Source organism: Lissotriton helveticus, chromosome 4_1, assembly GCF_964261635.1.
Source record: "Lissotriton helveticus chromosome 4_1, aLisHel1.1, whole genome shotgun sequence".
Taxonomy (NCBI): domain Eukaryota; kingdom Metazoa; phylum Chordata; class Amphibia; order Caudata; family Salamandridae; genus Lissotriton; species Lissotriton helveticus.
This window is the reverse complement of record NC_136063.1, coordinates 1,568,597,755-1,568,613,351: the sequence shown is the minus strand read 5'-3', so window position 1 is coordinate 1,568,613,351 and position 15,597 is coordinate 1,568,597,755. Positions and strand designations below refer to the sequence as shown.

At 42.0% G+C, this 15,597-nt stretch overlaps 1 protein-coding gene across 2 annotated transcripts in view; it reads right to left on the bottom strand.

The window, feature by feature from the left end:
• Positions 1 to 845: 845 nt before the first annotated feature.
• COA1 (cytochrome c oxidase assembly factor 1) overlaps positions 846 to 15,597 on the bottom strand; it is a 337,235-nt gene continuing 322,483 nt past the window's right edge. For both annotated transcript variants that reach the window (XM_078688191.1, XM_078688190.1), the window contains 2 exons: positions 10,062 to 10,138; positions 846 to 1,046 (listed from right to left, as the gene is read on the bottom strand). In XM_078688191.1, the coding sequence (XP_078544317.1) occupies positions 920 to 1,046; positions 10,062 to 10,138 (204 nt within the window). In that variant the 3' untranslated portion in view covers positions 846 to 919. The remainder of the gene's footprint in view (positions 1,047 to 10,061; positions 10,139 to 15,597) is intronic.

The window sequence follows — 15,597 nt, the reverse complement described above, 5'->3', positions numbered from 1 at the left end:
CACAAGCACGTTAGCAATGGTTGCTGAATTTGTTGGTTTTAAGACCCTGTACACTTTACTGCTATGAGGAGGAGAGGCGGTGTGTTGAGTAAATTTATTTTTTGACGAGCCCCCTCAAATTCCTTTTTCGTTGGCTAACCTAAACATTTTATTTTGCTATTCATACACCAATTATCCTGTGCTTGTGGCAGTGATGAGATGAGTGGTGGTCCAGTGAGGTTTATGCGTGGTCACAGATGCACATCACTCTAAGCTGTCGTCACTTCTTTTTTCAAAAACCCTTCTTCTCCCACCTTTAGTCTTAACCCTCATGTAAACTCTACCCTCAAGAGCTCTGCCCACTGTGTCTGTTGACAATTCATTGAAATCAGATTGTGCTCCTTCATCCTCTTCTGGAAGATATGTAAGATAGCAGCACCTCCTTCCTCTTCATTACAGAGATGTATTTGCTTTATGTATAGAAGCATGCTTGGCCATGAACTACAGAACCTGTTCGTGATATTATCCTGATGACTGCTATGCTATGCCCTTGTGCGAGACGTGCAATATTTTTGTTTATGTATCCTGCAACATAAGAGTCGTTTGTTGGTGAATAAACCAAAACAGCTTTACCTTCTCCATGATATACTAATATGTTAAGAGGATATTTAAAGTATAAGATATATAAAATAATGATATTTTTAAAAAAGAACTGTTTCTCATATACATTAGATTGAAAAAAAATCCTCTGTACTAAGGAAAATGACTTTACCCGGATGCATTGTAGTTTGAGTAAGTTAAGTGACTTATGAACGTATCCAGTGACACTCAAATACTACTTCAATAATCAGTGTCACAATGTTGGCTTAAGGAAGAAAAACAGTTTTTTTTATTACTAAATAAACCAAAAAAATAAACAGTTGCAGTGGTGAGTGCAGTGTTATGATCGGTCCGTCACATCTTCAGAAAAATAGCCCTGCTCCATGTCTTCAGTGCTGACACCTGGAAGGTACACTGGAATACGCTGCCCATCATTTAGATGTAAAACGACTTCCTGGAGGCACCATCTTATGCAAACAAAAAGAGAAGAATATATAAGCACAATTTTAAAAGAATACACAGTTGTGATCTCACATTTACTACTAACAGCTAATGTCGTGGGTGTAAACACTTTTTAGGAATTCTGCCTGTATTTGTAATTTGTTTGAAATTAATATTTGTATTGCTAGAGCAATTGGTTCTTACAGAATTTCTTAATGCAAGGATTGTCCCTAATTAACAAGATTGTTTAGTACACATCATAATTTTCATAATATACAGGGTAGGAAGCAATTGTGCTTGGGGGTAGATGGTAGTATTTGAAAGTAATTGCAACTTGTGTTAAAATATATTAACACGCCTTGTGAATAGGCCCCATTGTACTATTTCAATTGTTGTTTAGCATGGTTAATCATTTGCTGCCATGTATAAGATGTCTAGTTCGCCTGATAGTTAAACTTGTCTAATTTATATTGCTTTCATGATCTATTACAGGTGAAGTCTAGTTTCTAGGGGTGTGTTCAAATTGTGTAAATTCGTTGTGCATAATTGAGTAAAAATTTTGGAAAATTAAGCGAAATTGAGCATAATTAAATGAAACACAAATCTGTCATTTAGTTCTAAATGTTAGCGCAAAATATGTCCTCTTGTCGGTTTTTGACATGAGGAAGCATTTTGCCCCAACACTATGGCAAGAAGAACAAAATAGCCACAAAACAACAGTCACTGTTCTTTGCGTTGACCCTGCACTACTGCACTATAATTTACCCATTAACAGCAGCATAATTACGCAGGTTGGCGTAACGATGAAATTTCAGGAATTTTGTGTAACAGCGATATGCCACATTCCTGAAATAGTTAAAACAATATATTGTAAATTTTGCTTAACTTGGACGGAGAACCAGATTTGCATCTTGGCATGACACGAACCTATCTAACATTGGAAGAAGGAAAGCATTCGATTTAACTAGCAGAAAAAAAGTAATAGTTGAATCAAAGTTAACTATTGTAGTTTTATGCGGGCATTTTCCATTCAAAGAATATTAAATTCACTTTCACCATTGCAGACTGGGACCATGCATCCACGCTACCTCCAGCAGACAGATGTGAGACGGATTTCAGTTTGGGGTCTGACCTTTGGAGCAGATTATTTTTGGATCCACCTTTACACGGAACAAACTTATAATGATGATGTGCAGTTAGCACTCTGTACACTCATTGTAGTCTAATAATATTAATACAGAATTGAATTTCATACGTATTTCTGAAATGTTCCCTGGTAGAACAATAAAATCACATAGCATGTGCATACTAATGATTAAGATGCCTCATGAAATTGTAATTCTCACTAATAGCTACACAAATGTTTTAAGATGTAACATTTAGTCAAAAGTCAATACATATGTACACATGACTGTTTCCATAAAGTATTCATGCTGTTGTATTCACTAGTGACCATGCGTGCACATATATTCAAATGTCGAGTCCACGTTAACTATTTTGTTAAAGTTATAGTAACTAAAGGCCTTAAGCTTTTGGATTTTAATGTTGAACCTTTATCGTGAAAGTTGCTTGCTTGCATGTTCTCTCCTCTACAGGCGCAAACCGAAGGCTTCATTAGCTAGTGAGAAAGGCATTGTGTATTATAGTGATAGTAAGGTACGGGATCAAACTTTTGACAAGAAGACGACGTACTAAAGAAGTTGGAGACAGGTTCTCATGGCGGAGAAGGGGACGCTCAAGGTCGATCAAATGTTCCAATCTGAAGGTGTGGAAGAAAGGAGAAAGTTGCCAATTGCTATCGTGGAAGCTGGAGATGTGCTGAAGATGATGACGTGGGTTATCTTGAATGCTTTATGTGTCAATTGGTGTGGTATTGTTAGAGAGCAGAGACCCTTAGGATTTCATAAGGTGCAGACCTCCATGCTTTATACCTGATTGTGTGGCTTTATGCAATACATATTATAGACTTGGATCACTTGTACTGAATTCTCCATTATGCTGACACATTTCCTTGTTTCCTCTGCTTAATTGGGGTTCTTTCCAAGATCCAGAAAAGAATAGGGTAAGCTAGGTTTCTTTAGATTTGCTAATAACTAGGCAGGAGGATCGAATTCTGTAATGTAATCTTCAGATCCTCTTTCTCATTAGCTGCATCACAGCAGCTGAGTTCCTTGTAGGTTTCATATTGTTTAGACTGAATTTCAAAAGCAGATTCGTATTTATTTTGGTGATTCTGTATTTTTACAATATACTTCTGAGACTCATTTATATCAGCTTCTTTCTAACCTTGTAATAAATCCCTTTAACATCACTTAGTAGTTCTGGCCTACTTGAGTGACTAAATGAGTTACACTGTTATTGAGATTTAAAATTGATGTCAATTCCCTTTTACCACTCAAGCAACTACCAAGATTTATTGACCCAAGAAGAAGACAAGATTGAAGGGCTCAGAGCTTTCTCAGATGCTAGCAGAGCAAGGATGGTTATTTCTTGAAGTAGAGGGAGATAGAAATGTTATTCTAGACTAATCCAGTCCTAGCCCCAGTACCTAGAGTCCATGTCCCAACTTGGAAGACTGGCGGAGTTGAACCAATTCGGGAGAAAGTTGTAATGGCAGAGGAGTGAGTATCGATAGGGTTGTGTGTTGCAGTGGCTTAGACTTAGCTTGTGGGTTGTATGAGAATAGCATTCTGTCTATTGGAGATGTTCTGAATGTTGTGTGAGTGAAGTGTTAAGTTGCAGTTATCAGGTCCGACGTGGCCTATGATCCCAGGATAATACTCAATAGTACAGAAGAACACTGTATTATAATTGTCTGCTAATAGTTTGTGATGTTTGTTTTGAGACGTCGTCGATGGCACAACTGAGTAAGGGACATTGGTGTGTGAAAGTAAGATGAGAGGTGCAATGGACCCTATGCACATGAAGATGTTGTACTAAATGGAGTGATTCCCTGTAGGTCGAGGTTTCAAAGATGTGATTGAATAGGTCGGAGAAAGGGTCATATATGAACCATTTATTTTATGATTGAACATTGTTGAACAAGTTACTTATCTTTGTTAACGCATTATCTGGTAGAGACTTTATCTAGCTGCATATTCATTACCTTTGAATTTCCCAGGAGTCAGGCTGGATCTGGAAACTTTTCCTCGAGCAATACCCCTTGACCGTGCTGTAGGGTGGCTCCATTTGGCTCTGCGTGACTTTTTTGGCATCGTTAGTGTTGGTTATGACGTCACGGTCACCTATATAGGCACCACCCAGGCACGCGGACATAACTACTTTTAGTTTTTTCCATGGCAGAAGCACAGAGAACCACAAAGTAACTGACGTAGTTGTGTGCAAATCCAGGGCCCTGAAAAGGGGAGTAACCCTAGCCCTAACAAAACCAGTCTGTAATGCGGGGAAGCATGGGTGGGGCTGTACGGAATCTGCAGCTATATAGAGTTTCTACCAGATAATGCGAAACCAAAGGTAAGTAACTTGTTCATATGATAGAGACTTCAAGCTGCAGATTCCTTACCTTTGAATTGAATAACTAAGCCATACTATCCAGGCGGTGGGTTTGGACCAATACCTTACACTAGGAAGTCCTGCAGGACCGAACTGGCAAAATTCCCATCCCTGTGGACCTGACTGGCCAGGTAGTAGTGTTTGGCAAACATGTGCAAGGATGCCCATGTTGCTGCTTGACAGATGTCCAGGACTGAGACACCCCGAGCCAAGGGCCTTAGTTGTAGCCTTTCCCTTGGTGGAATGGGCCCTTAATTCCTCAGGGGGCTGCTTCTTAGCCAGTACTAACAAAAATGGGCTGGCTCCTATCAGTAAGGCTGAGCCTATTAAACAGTCTAACAAGGAAGTATGCCAATACTGATATATTCATTTAACACACCTCATGACAACCAAAGAAGAAAAGAAATTCAAAAATGGGAATTGCTATTTAAAAGCTATTTATTCTTAATTGGTTTGGAGAATTCCAAAAGTGACATTGCAAGCGCAAAATTGAGAAATAGGACATGAAAAAGAAGGTAAAATCTCAATCACCACTTCTATGTTTGATATTTGAAGTGGTGATTGAGATTTTACCTTCTTTTTCGTGTCCTATTTCTCAATTTTGCGCTTGCAATTCTCCAATTTATTATGTACTAAGTGTCACTTTTGGAATTCTCCAAACCAATTAAGAATAAATAGCTATTAAATAGCAATTCCCATTTTTGAATTTCGCTTCTTAGCCAGGGCATAGCAGATTTTAATGCAACAAACGACCCAGCGAGAGATGGTCCTTTTTTGCACTGCACGCCCCTTATTAGCTCCCACGCACCCCACAAAGAGTTTGTCATCCACCTGGAACTCTTTTGTGCTTTTTTTGGGTCCAGACAGTGGAGACGCTCCTCTTCCAGCATGATGGATTGACCGAGATGGAATAGGGCCACAACCTTTGGCAAATATGAAACATGCGTGCAAAGCACCACTTTGTCTGGAAGCGTGCAAGATGGCGCCTGCTACTTATTCACCCTCAGAGCAGATGTTATCACCCCCAGAAAAGCTGTCAGTATGGTAAGCAGCTGGTGGTGACAGTTGTGCAAAGGAGCAAACATAAGAAAAGTGATGACCAAATTAAGGTCCCACTGCAGCACAACAAAGGGTGTGGGCGGAAACAAGTGTGCCAGCCTTTTTAAAAACCTATTTACAATTGGAGACCTAAATAGAGAAGGTTGGTCTGGCAGCTGCAAAAAAGTGGATAGAGCAGAAAGATAACCCTTGAGAGTACCCAACTCAGGGCCCTGCTGGGCAATGGTTAGCATGAATAGAAGAACAGTGGAAAGAGAAGAAGAAAGACCGGTCAATATATATCTTTCTGTACAGTATATACAAATTTCTGCCACCAGCAGGCATATACCGTTTTAGTGGACAACCGCCAAAATAACGTTGCATACCTTGGGAGGAAGGTCAAAAGCCATCAACTATCGCCGCTCAATCTCTAAGCATGGAGTCGCAGAGTTGACAGGTTTGGATGGGGGACCGTCCCCTGCAGCCGCGACAGAAGATCCTCCCGCAGGGGCAGCCTGATCGGAGTATCGATGCTCATTTTCAGAAGCTCTGAATACCAGCTTCTCTTTGCCCATTCCGGAGCCACAAGACTGACTTGGGCCTGGTCACTCCTGATCTTCTTCAGAACCCTGGGCAGGAGTGGTATGGGCGGAAAGCTGTACAGAAAGCGTGTGCTTCATTCACGAAGAAAGGTGTAGTTGAGTGATAGCCGCCTTGGAAACTCCAACGCGCTGTATTGCTGACACTGCACTGTGTGTTCTCTTTGGAGGTGAACAGACTTAACCAAGGATCTCCCCAGTGCTAAAAGAGACCTTGCCCCACCTCCGACTGGTGACGCCATTCGTGATCTGCAAGGCATCAATGGCTGAATTCATCCTCCCTGGCATTAAGAGAACCTGCCGGTGTTGAACCACCAGGGTCATGCCCTGATGTTCCAGCCATGACCAGAGACGCAGGGCCTCTCGACAAAGGGTCCACGACCCCACCCCGCCCTGCATGTTGCAGTAACACATTGAGGTGGTGTTATCCGTGAACACCTGCAGTACCTTCCCCTTGACAGAGGGAAGAAATGTCTTCAATACCAATCGAATCGCTCGAAGCTCCAACAAATTGATGTGGAACCCCAACTCTGCTGGAGATCAGTGTCCCCTGATCTCCACCTCTCCCAGATGGCCGCACCATCCCACAAGTGACGCATCTGTCACCACTGTGAGATCTGGTTGGGGAAGGTAGAGGGGTCTGCTGTTGACCCAATCGTGTTTCATCAACCACCACTGAAGATCTCTCACAGTTCCTTCCGAGATCTGGACCATGTCGGTGAGATTTTCTAGGTGCTGTGCCCACCGGAACTTCAGGTCCCATTGCAGAGCCCGCATACACCACCTGGCAGGATTTACCAAGAGGATGCAGGAGGCCATGAGGCCCAAAAGCCTCAGAGTCAGTCTCACCGAAATCCAGGATAGAGGCTGAAACATCGGAATCATAACCTGAAAATCCTGGACTCACTGCTCGGGAGGATAGGCCCGAAACTGCTGTGTGTTCAGAACAGTCCCAATGAAATGGAGCATCTGAGAAGGAGACAGGTGTGACTTCAGCACGTTTATAGAGAACCCCAATGAATGTAGGAAGTTCGCCGTAGTCTGAAGGTGGGAGACAAGAGCCTGGGGCGAGGATGCCTTCAACAGTCAATCGTCAAGGTAGGGGAAGACTGACACCCCTAACCTGCTCAGATGAGCTGCGATCACCGCTATCCCCTTTGTGAACACACGAGGAGCACTGGTATGGCCAAAGGATAGCACGATAAACTGTGAGTGCTTGCGGCCTACCCTGAACCGCAGGTAACGCCTGTGGCTTGGCAGGATAAGGATGTGAAAATACGCATCCTGCAGGTCTAACACTACCATCCAGTCTTCTTGGTCTAGGACAGACAAAACCTGAGCTACAGTGAGTATCTTGAGGAAGAGATTGACGGTCCGAAGATCTAAAATGGGTCGCAACCCTTTGTTCTTTTTTGGAATCAGAAAGCAGCGGGAATAACACCCACTGCCTACTTCTGAATCCGGGAAACTCTCTACAGCTCCCTTGGCCAAGAGAGCTGTAACTTCCTCCTGAAGCAATTTTAAATGATCCTCCACCAGCCGTTCTTGCTTTGGCAGAATAGGAGGAAAACAAACTATTAGTAGCTTGAAGGCTGCCGCTGAGTAGCGCCCACTTGATAATTGCCCTTCAGCAGTCTTGAAAATGTTCAGCTTCCCACCTAATAAGGCAGCTATTTAAAACACAAAGGGCCTGATTAAGACGTTGGTCGGAAAGCCTCCGAACGACATGGTAGGTTTAAAGTCTGACCGCCGTATTATGATGACGCCGGTCGGAGTTTAAACCGGCCTGGGAATCCGACGTGATTCAGACGGGCTCAAGGAGCCCGCCAGCCAGTCGGAAAGCCCTCCTAATCCCTTAAGGATGGCGTTTCCTTCGTCAGATTTTGAAGTCGGTTTCGAGAGCCAATCCATGTCAGCCTTTCCAACATGAATTGGCTGTCGGAAACTGACTTTAGGGGCACCTAGCAGGGCCCTCTTTCCCCCTGTGTCTCTGCAATTGGCCCTGAGGGCACCTATGGAGCCCCCTAAACATCCCTGCACTTTGTGGCAGGCAAGTGAGGTGCCTGCCACACAGTGCAGGGATGTTTTAAAACTTACATTTTTCAAAGGGAGCTTGTGATGGGGTGGTTTCAGCATGTCGCACAAGCTCTCATTGAAAAATGGATGCCTCCGATTGCACCATGTGCAATCGCATCCAAATGATGCAGTTGGAACCGCCAATCTGAGGTCGGCAGGTTCCCAAATCGGCAACGGAGTCAGATGGAGGCAATTCGGACCGACATCGTATTGAGGGCCTATGTCGTTTTATGTGAAGCTCAAAGCTCAAAGCTGACAGTACAGTATGATGCAGTCTATCCTTTTCTGACAAGTTATTTCTTTAGTTCGTTTTCACCTTTCTTTCTTGCAACTCATTCCTTCTCTTTTTCCCTTGCTTTCATATTTTTCTCTCAATAAACAATGTATTCCCTCTCTCCTGCTTTCACTTTCTTCCACCTTCTTTCTCTCTTTATTCCTATCTTCTTACACTACATCTTTATTTGCCTACTTGTTTCTCTCTTTTCCTCTCTTTGTTTAGCATTCTTTTCAGTTTCTTTTTCTTTTTTCTTCTTGTCTTTATTTTACTCTTGCCATATTTTCCTACATTTTTCTGGTCTCCCTCCATTTTCCTCTTCTTCGCTTCTTTCTTACATTTTGCTTACTTCTCCTCTTTCATTCTTTTATTACTCCCTTTTTCCTGTTTTTCTTTTTTACGCTAATTCTTCCTTCTTCATTCGTTTCTCTCCATAATTCTTTCCTTTTTCATTCTTTTTCATCCCCTTTGTCTTTCTTCTTTACCATTTATTTATTCCTCCTCCACCTTCTTTTTGCTTTCTCTCCTTCTATGCTTTTTTGTCCTATTTCTTTATCTGCTTCTTTCTTTCTCTGCTTTTTTCTTTTTCTTTACTTATTTTCACCCTTTCATCCAGTCCTATATCATTTTCCTGTCTTCAGCTTTCCTCCTCTCTTTTATTCTTTCTGTCTTTCCCTTTTTCTTGCTGCATTTGCTTATTGTACACTTGCCTTTTTCCCCTTTCTTCCTACTCTGCTGTCCTTTTCTCAATGTTTCTCCTTATTTCTTTTTTGTTCTTTTTTTTCTACTCCATCTTTACCTTTCAGCTCTCATTTTTTCTTTTCCATACTTTCAATCCTTTTCTCATTCTCGTTTTATTTCTTTTCTCTTTCTCCGTCGTGCTTTTTCTTATTTTTCCTACTTCTTAGTTTATTTTTTCGTTCTTCTTTTTCTTTCATTGATTCCTTTCAGTTTATTTTATTCCACCTCTTTTTTTTTCTTCTTAATTTCTTTAATATTGTATCTCCTTTATTTAGCTCCTTTTTCTGTTTATTTTTACTCATTCTTTCTCTCCTTTCTTTTGTTTTCCTTCCCTGTATTACTGTGCTTCTTTATTTCTTCTTTTCCATTCTCTCTTGCCCTTTTTTCCCTCAGCCTGTCATCCTTTCCTTTCCCTGTCTCCTTCACGCTTCCTCTTCTCTCGCTCTTTTCCTCTTCTTTTTACCCACACTCTCGATCTTTCTCCTTCTCCCTTTCGCTATCTCAAGAGGAAAGAGACAAAACTGACCCATAGAGACGCCAAATATAAACAACTTACAGCATAGATTCTGTGCTATTCATTTTGTATTCTCCGTGTCAGTGTATACGTTCTTTGGCGTCTGTGCAGATCTATCGAATCCCTTAATAGGCAGTAGCTCATAACAGTTTTCAATCTTCGGAAGTAGCTCACCCTGTAGGAAAGGTTGAAGTCCCCGATATAACCCAAGCTAATAACATATCGAATATATGAGCCAAAGACATTGAGGGTTATGCTGCAAACTATACTCAGAAAAAAACCTGACCTGCTGTGGGAGATGTCCCTCACAGAGCTGGTGTAGAGATACCCGCCCGACTTCGTTCCAGACACCGGTATTTTCATCTGTAAAAGTCAGATAATAAGGCAGGCTTATCAATGCAGAGGAAGTGTAATACAATTTCCAAAATAGACATGGTCTGCTTCGAAATAAGACCGCATGGAATCCAGATGTTCATCCTGAAACAGTCTCAATTCACCAAAAAAACAAAGTACAGGTGTAGATTTAGATCTCTGGCTTAATGTACTTTCACTTTTTTTGGTATTCACCATCATTTCACATTAGTGTGCCTGTGAAGCTGTGCCATGTGCAGGTTTCCAGGCAGTTACATCATGAACCCCTCACTTTACCAGCCAGATTGGGAAGTGGGTGACAATGAACCGATCTGATTAATATAAAACATTTTTATTTTGATCACAGACGGCTCCGTCTTCAGTTAGCTACTGATGAATACCACTGCAAGAAGATAGTATGCTAGCACTGTGGAGTGGTGGACTAAACTGGAACAAGCGAACACTGAAAGTAGGAAGGAGGGTGATGGATCGATCTTGGAAAGGATGAAAAAGGTAGACAGTTGGAAAGAAAGAAGGGAGGAATAGTGGATAAACAAAAATAATGAGATAAATATGAAAACAAGACAGAAATAATGATTGAGACAAGGAAGGAATGAAAGAAGGAAAAAGACTGAAAGAAGGATGGAGAAAAGGGAAAAAAAATCAGAATTTGTTCAAGGAAAGCAATCCGCTAAGTTGCTGGACTTGCGTGCTTCATATGCTCACTCACTACTATCCGGGATATGGTTCAAAGTGGGGGTATTTTATTACTCTGGCTAATACTTTGTTTCCAGGTGCACTTCTGTGAATGTCCTATGGCTATTCCAGTGGGTTCCTAATCTAGCTGTATGGAGTTCTACACAACACAGAAATCTGCAATGGGTATTGAGCTTCCTGAGCAAATGCAATGTTTTTCTCTGCTGAGAAACCAATTTTTCTGTGCAGAAGGCTCTTTCCCAACACCTTCAGCACATCTGGGTGACTGATTCCCCTTCCTATCCTAGAAAGGGATTTGATGATGCAGATAAATTAGCTTGCAATATATGTGTTTAACTTGTGAACATATTAAAATCAGAATGCGCAAAGAATAGAATAACTAGAAAATGTGGCTTTCATTCAATGTGTAAATAACATGTAGCATGATAACATGAGGATTATTTCTTAGTAGTAAGCATCTATTCCTATCGCAGTTCCACTGCTAAGTTGGCTAGGCCTCTTTTATATTTCTCAACCCTTACTGTGCCTTAAACTTTTTCGGAATAAATAAATTGTGCTTTTAGGAAATGTTGAACTATGCTATAATAAATAAATAACACAATCAATCATGGGTAGCAGAATGGAAAAATGCACGAAAAACAGGTGTTTAAAAATAAAGCTATTGCATTCACTTTATGTATATTACAGAATAATATACATTAGTAGGGGCACAGAGAAAAGCAACCAGACACACACATGTCCAGTGAGTAGGTTCAAATAAACAACAGAAGAGTGAAGCTAGAAAGCCAGAGGAGCTTTCAACTGGGATCACTCATGTTTGTTAGAAGAGCCCTCACTCTTCTAACAAACTTGAACATTTTAATTAGGTGTCCAGGGCCTGACTTCTTCTTGGATGCACTTAAGCAATTTACTCAACCACAGCATCCACCTCAAGTTTTTAACCTGGCCTTACTCTCCACCTCATAAAAATTCTCTATGGGAAGCAGTAAGCCCATTTTAATCTCTCCTTATGGACCAGCACTTGTCACCCAAATAAACCCACTACACTGTAATCAGGTGTCGTAGCACAGCGGAGAGGCACTCGGCCTCTCTGGTGGAGGCCCAACGATGAAGCATGTCACCAACTAGGTTGGTGAGTGAGGGCTCTTCTAACAAACATGAGTGATCCCACTTGAAAGCACCTCTGCCTTTCTAGCGTCACTCTTCTGTTGTTTATTTGATATTTCCCAGGAGAATAAGAGTGGAAGCAGCGATTTACCTTTCTATCTTTTTATTTATACACAGTGAGAAGGTTTGCCATGATGTTACAATAATCACATGTGAACCAAATGTATGTCAACTCCACTCTCTGAAACATTTGGGGAGAGGATGTAGCCTAACGGCTAGGGCAGTCGATCTCAAATCTGGGGAACCAGGTTCGCATCTCGGCAACAACGCTCAACATCCTGTGATTCTGGGCAAATCACTTAATCTACCCGTGCCTAACAAAAATTAATGTGTCCTTACGTAACGCAACTGGGGCTCATGTAAAGCACTCTGATTCTCGATACCTTCGGGTCAAGTTCACGCTGTATAAAACTCCAGAAAAAAAATCCAATGAACATATCCATAAGCAGTAGAATTAATTCTAAGGGTAAGTAAATTACAAATGAGTAGTGGACTGAATGACCACCTTGTTGGTTATTGACTTCAGTTGATTCTGTTACCCAAGCACGCAAGGAGTTATTGGGTTGCCCTTCCTTCGTAACACACTTTTAGAAAGGTAATGCGTTCTTGTCCCAAACATTTGTACCTCCAGCTAGTGTCCTAGGTCACAATACTGCGAATGGCTCTGCTGTTGGAGTTGGAGTATTGCTTCCAGAGAGCAACACAAAGGGGGCTTAGGTGTGGACAGAATGATTCATCCTAGCAGGATAACTGGGGCGGTGCTGTGCCCAGTCCTACATACATTTCAAAGAGTTTTGCATACTACACACACAAAGAAACTTGACACCAGGTCTGCCCTTCCTTTAGCCACCCCAACACAGTTTGGGGCCTTGACAGAGGAAGGGGAAGAACTTTCCAGAACCAGATGTAGGGGTAGGCAGGAAGCCCCCCATGCAAAGGCTAACACCAGGTATAAATCCAGAGCCACTCACCAGAATACTCTCAGACTTGCGGAAGCTACAGAAGAAGGACTACCCTTGTGCAAGAGGTCTGCCCTGACGAAGGACTGATCTGCTGTCTGAGAAGGTAGACTGGAACTGCTTGCCTGCATCCCAGACTACCCCGAGTGACTCCAAGGATCAGTTGACTGACATCATGTGTGAGCTACAGGGGCACAACAAGCTCCCGATGTCTCCCTGCAACTGCCCAGCAGGACCTGCCTGGACCTGCAAATGCACTTGCCTGAGCCTGTTGCAAACCTCTGCTGGAATGAATCCTGATCCTCAGGAGGTATCCTCCAGGCCCGCGACCCTTGGCTAGCATCAGTGAGAGCTCCTACTAAGTGAAAGGGTGAAAAATCCTTCCGTTTGGGCTACTCATTAATGGGCCTGTTCACACTGAAACTCTGCTGCCCGCCAAGACTACCAATGCGAAGCTCTGGTGGGACCAGCTCTTTGCACCGACAATGACTGTCTGCAGCGACTGGCAATGTGAGTTCAGCACGTCATGCTACAGCAACAACAGGCCGTGACAACCACAAACACAAAGCTACAAAAATGACCATCAGCAACGCCCGACTGGCTCTTTGCACTACAGCAACAACCATCTACGAGGCTCCACCTGCTCTTTGCGCTACAGTGATGAACGTCAGTCACGTTCAGCCCCCTCTTTGCTACCGCTGCTGCTGTCGCCCAGAACAGAACACTTTGCATCAGAGTTAGAAGATATCTTTTCAGCGGGATAAACCTGGTTCCTGTATCTGATCCGCGCTCCATCTTGCCGGCCTGAACTAGTTACTTTCCCCCTGTCTAGATCGACCAGATGTCTGCGAGTGGCGCTTTGTGCTTTTAGGTGCTATTTTCATTAAAACCTTTGAAATGTAATATCTCTGGTTCTACTGATTACTTTTTTTGATGTTCTTTTTTAATTTTATTTATTAAAATGTACTCTATTTTTCTAAATTGGTTTTGAATTTTTCTTGTGTTGTGTTTTCACTTAATTATTGTCTGTGTGCTGCATAATTTAAATATTGCCTCTAAGTTGAGCCTGTCCTCTTTATGCCAAGCTTCCACAGGGTTAAGCACATCTTAATTTGGGGTTGCTTGTGACTTCACCCTGACAAGAATTGTGGTTGCTACTAGAGTAGGGTTTCATCCCCCCTCAACTAGCAACCCACTTTTCTACAATAAGTAATATGCTCTTCTTAGTAAGGCATAAAAAGAATAAGAATAAGGATATATTGCCTTGGTCGTGTAGCTAATATAAGTGGAACATTTTATAGCACCACCTGGAGATAACGGTACCAATGCATTGTGACTGTTTAACGCGCTAGGATTATACTATAGCCAGGGAGGTGAGTACTTACGAGATATTTCTCCTTGTAATTATGAGGCTTTCAGGAATATGTTAACAATACAACTAAGTTTATGAAAATGGCAATATAAATCTATACGTAAACAAAAAAAGGAATATGCTTTTCTTTCAGTGAATAGTTAGGACTTTAGCACCATGAAGCTATGGTGTATCTTGCGCTTAAGATATAGTCTTCAATCCACTATCAGACACTCCCTGTCCCTTTTTAGGTCTCGCCTGAGCCAGCGCATGCACTGTCCTGGCGAGACATTTAGGAGTGGAGTTTTAGAAATCCTACCACAGCTTTTTTTTGGTAGCATAGAGTTTGCGGTTACGCACACAATGATGAGCAGAGGCGCCATCTGGCTTTCCTCTCTCGTCATGGTGCGCTCACATTGCACACCACTCGCCTGCCTGCTTTCACTTTTCCCGGCGCGCGCATGCACCACTCGCTTCCTTTTTTTTCTTTTAGCGAGTGCGCACACACATCTCCCGGGCTTTTTTTTTGTTAACTTTCACTTTTTTGTCCTCGTCAGTTACCGGGCTTAAGCACGCAGTCCGTGCAATAAATTTTTTCAGATGTACGGAAACTCGACCCGAAGGTATCGGAGCACTTTACCAGTTGCATTATAGATGGACACATTCGTTTTTTAAGTATGATTTGGCCAGAATCACAGAATGTTTCGGCCTCTCGCCAGACTCGAACCTGGCTCCTCAGTTTCCAAGTTGGTCGCTCTAGCCGTTAAAACACACATCGGTAAACTGAACCTGCCGACTGGTATTCTAAAATCCACCTCAATGCTCGTTTATTTAGCTTTCCACGTCTGTAAGCGTGTAACCATAGACAACAATACAGCATAATTTGAGGTTTATCACATTTCAGATCTAGAAAGAGAAGTCGGTTTACCCTTGGGCATAGGTTAAACGAACCACTATCTTGGAAAACCTCATTTGCAGTCAACAAGATAAAATATTTGAAAAAAATGCACAGTAGTAGAGTGAAATTTTAAAATCTTTGCATTACGTGCTCAAATTTCATAATATATCTAATGTGAAATGTTTGTAAAAAATGCCATTTGCACCAATTACAGACTTGTAAAATATGCGCTTTATTTTGTCTTACCACATTGATTAAAGCATTTCTTTTTACGTTCGAAAACATGCTGTATTAAAAAAACCTAATGTCCAGAGAAAAAAGTTATTTGTTTTGCGCAGTCCTACTTCTATCTCTAGCAGCAGCTTTCCCCTCCCTGCTA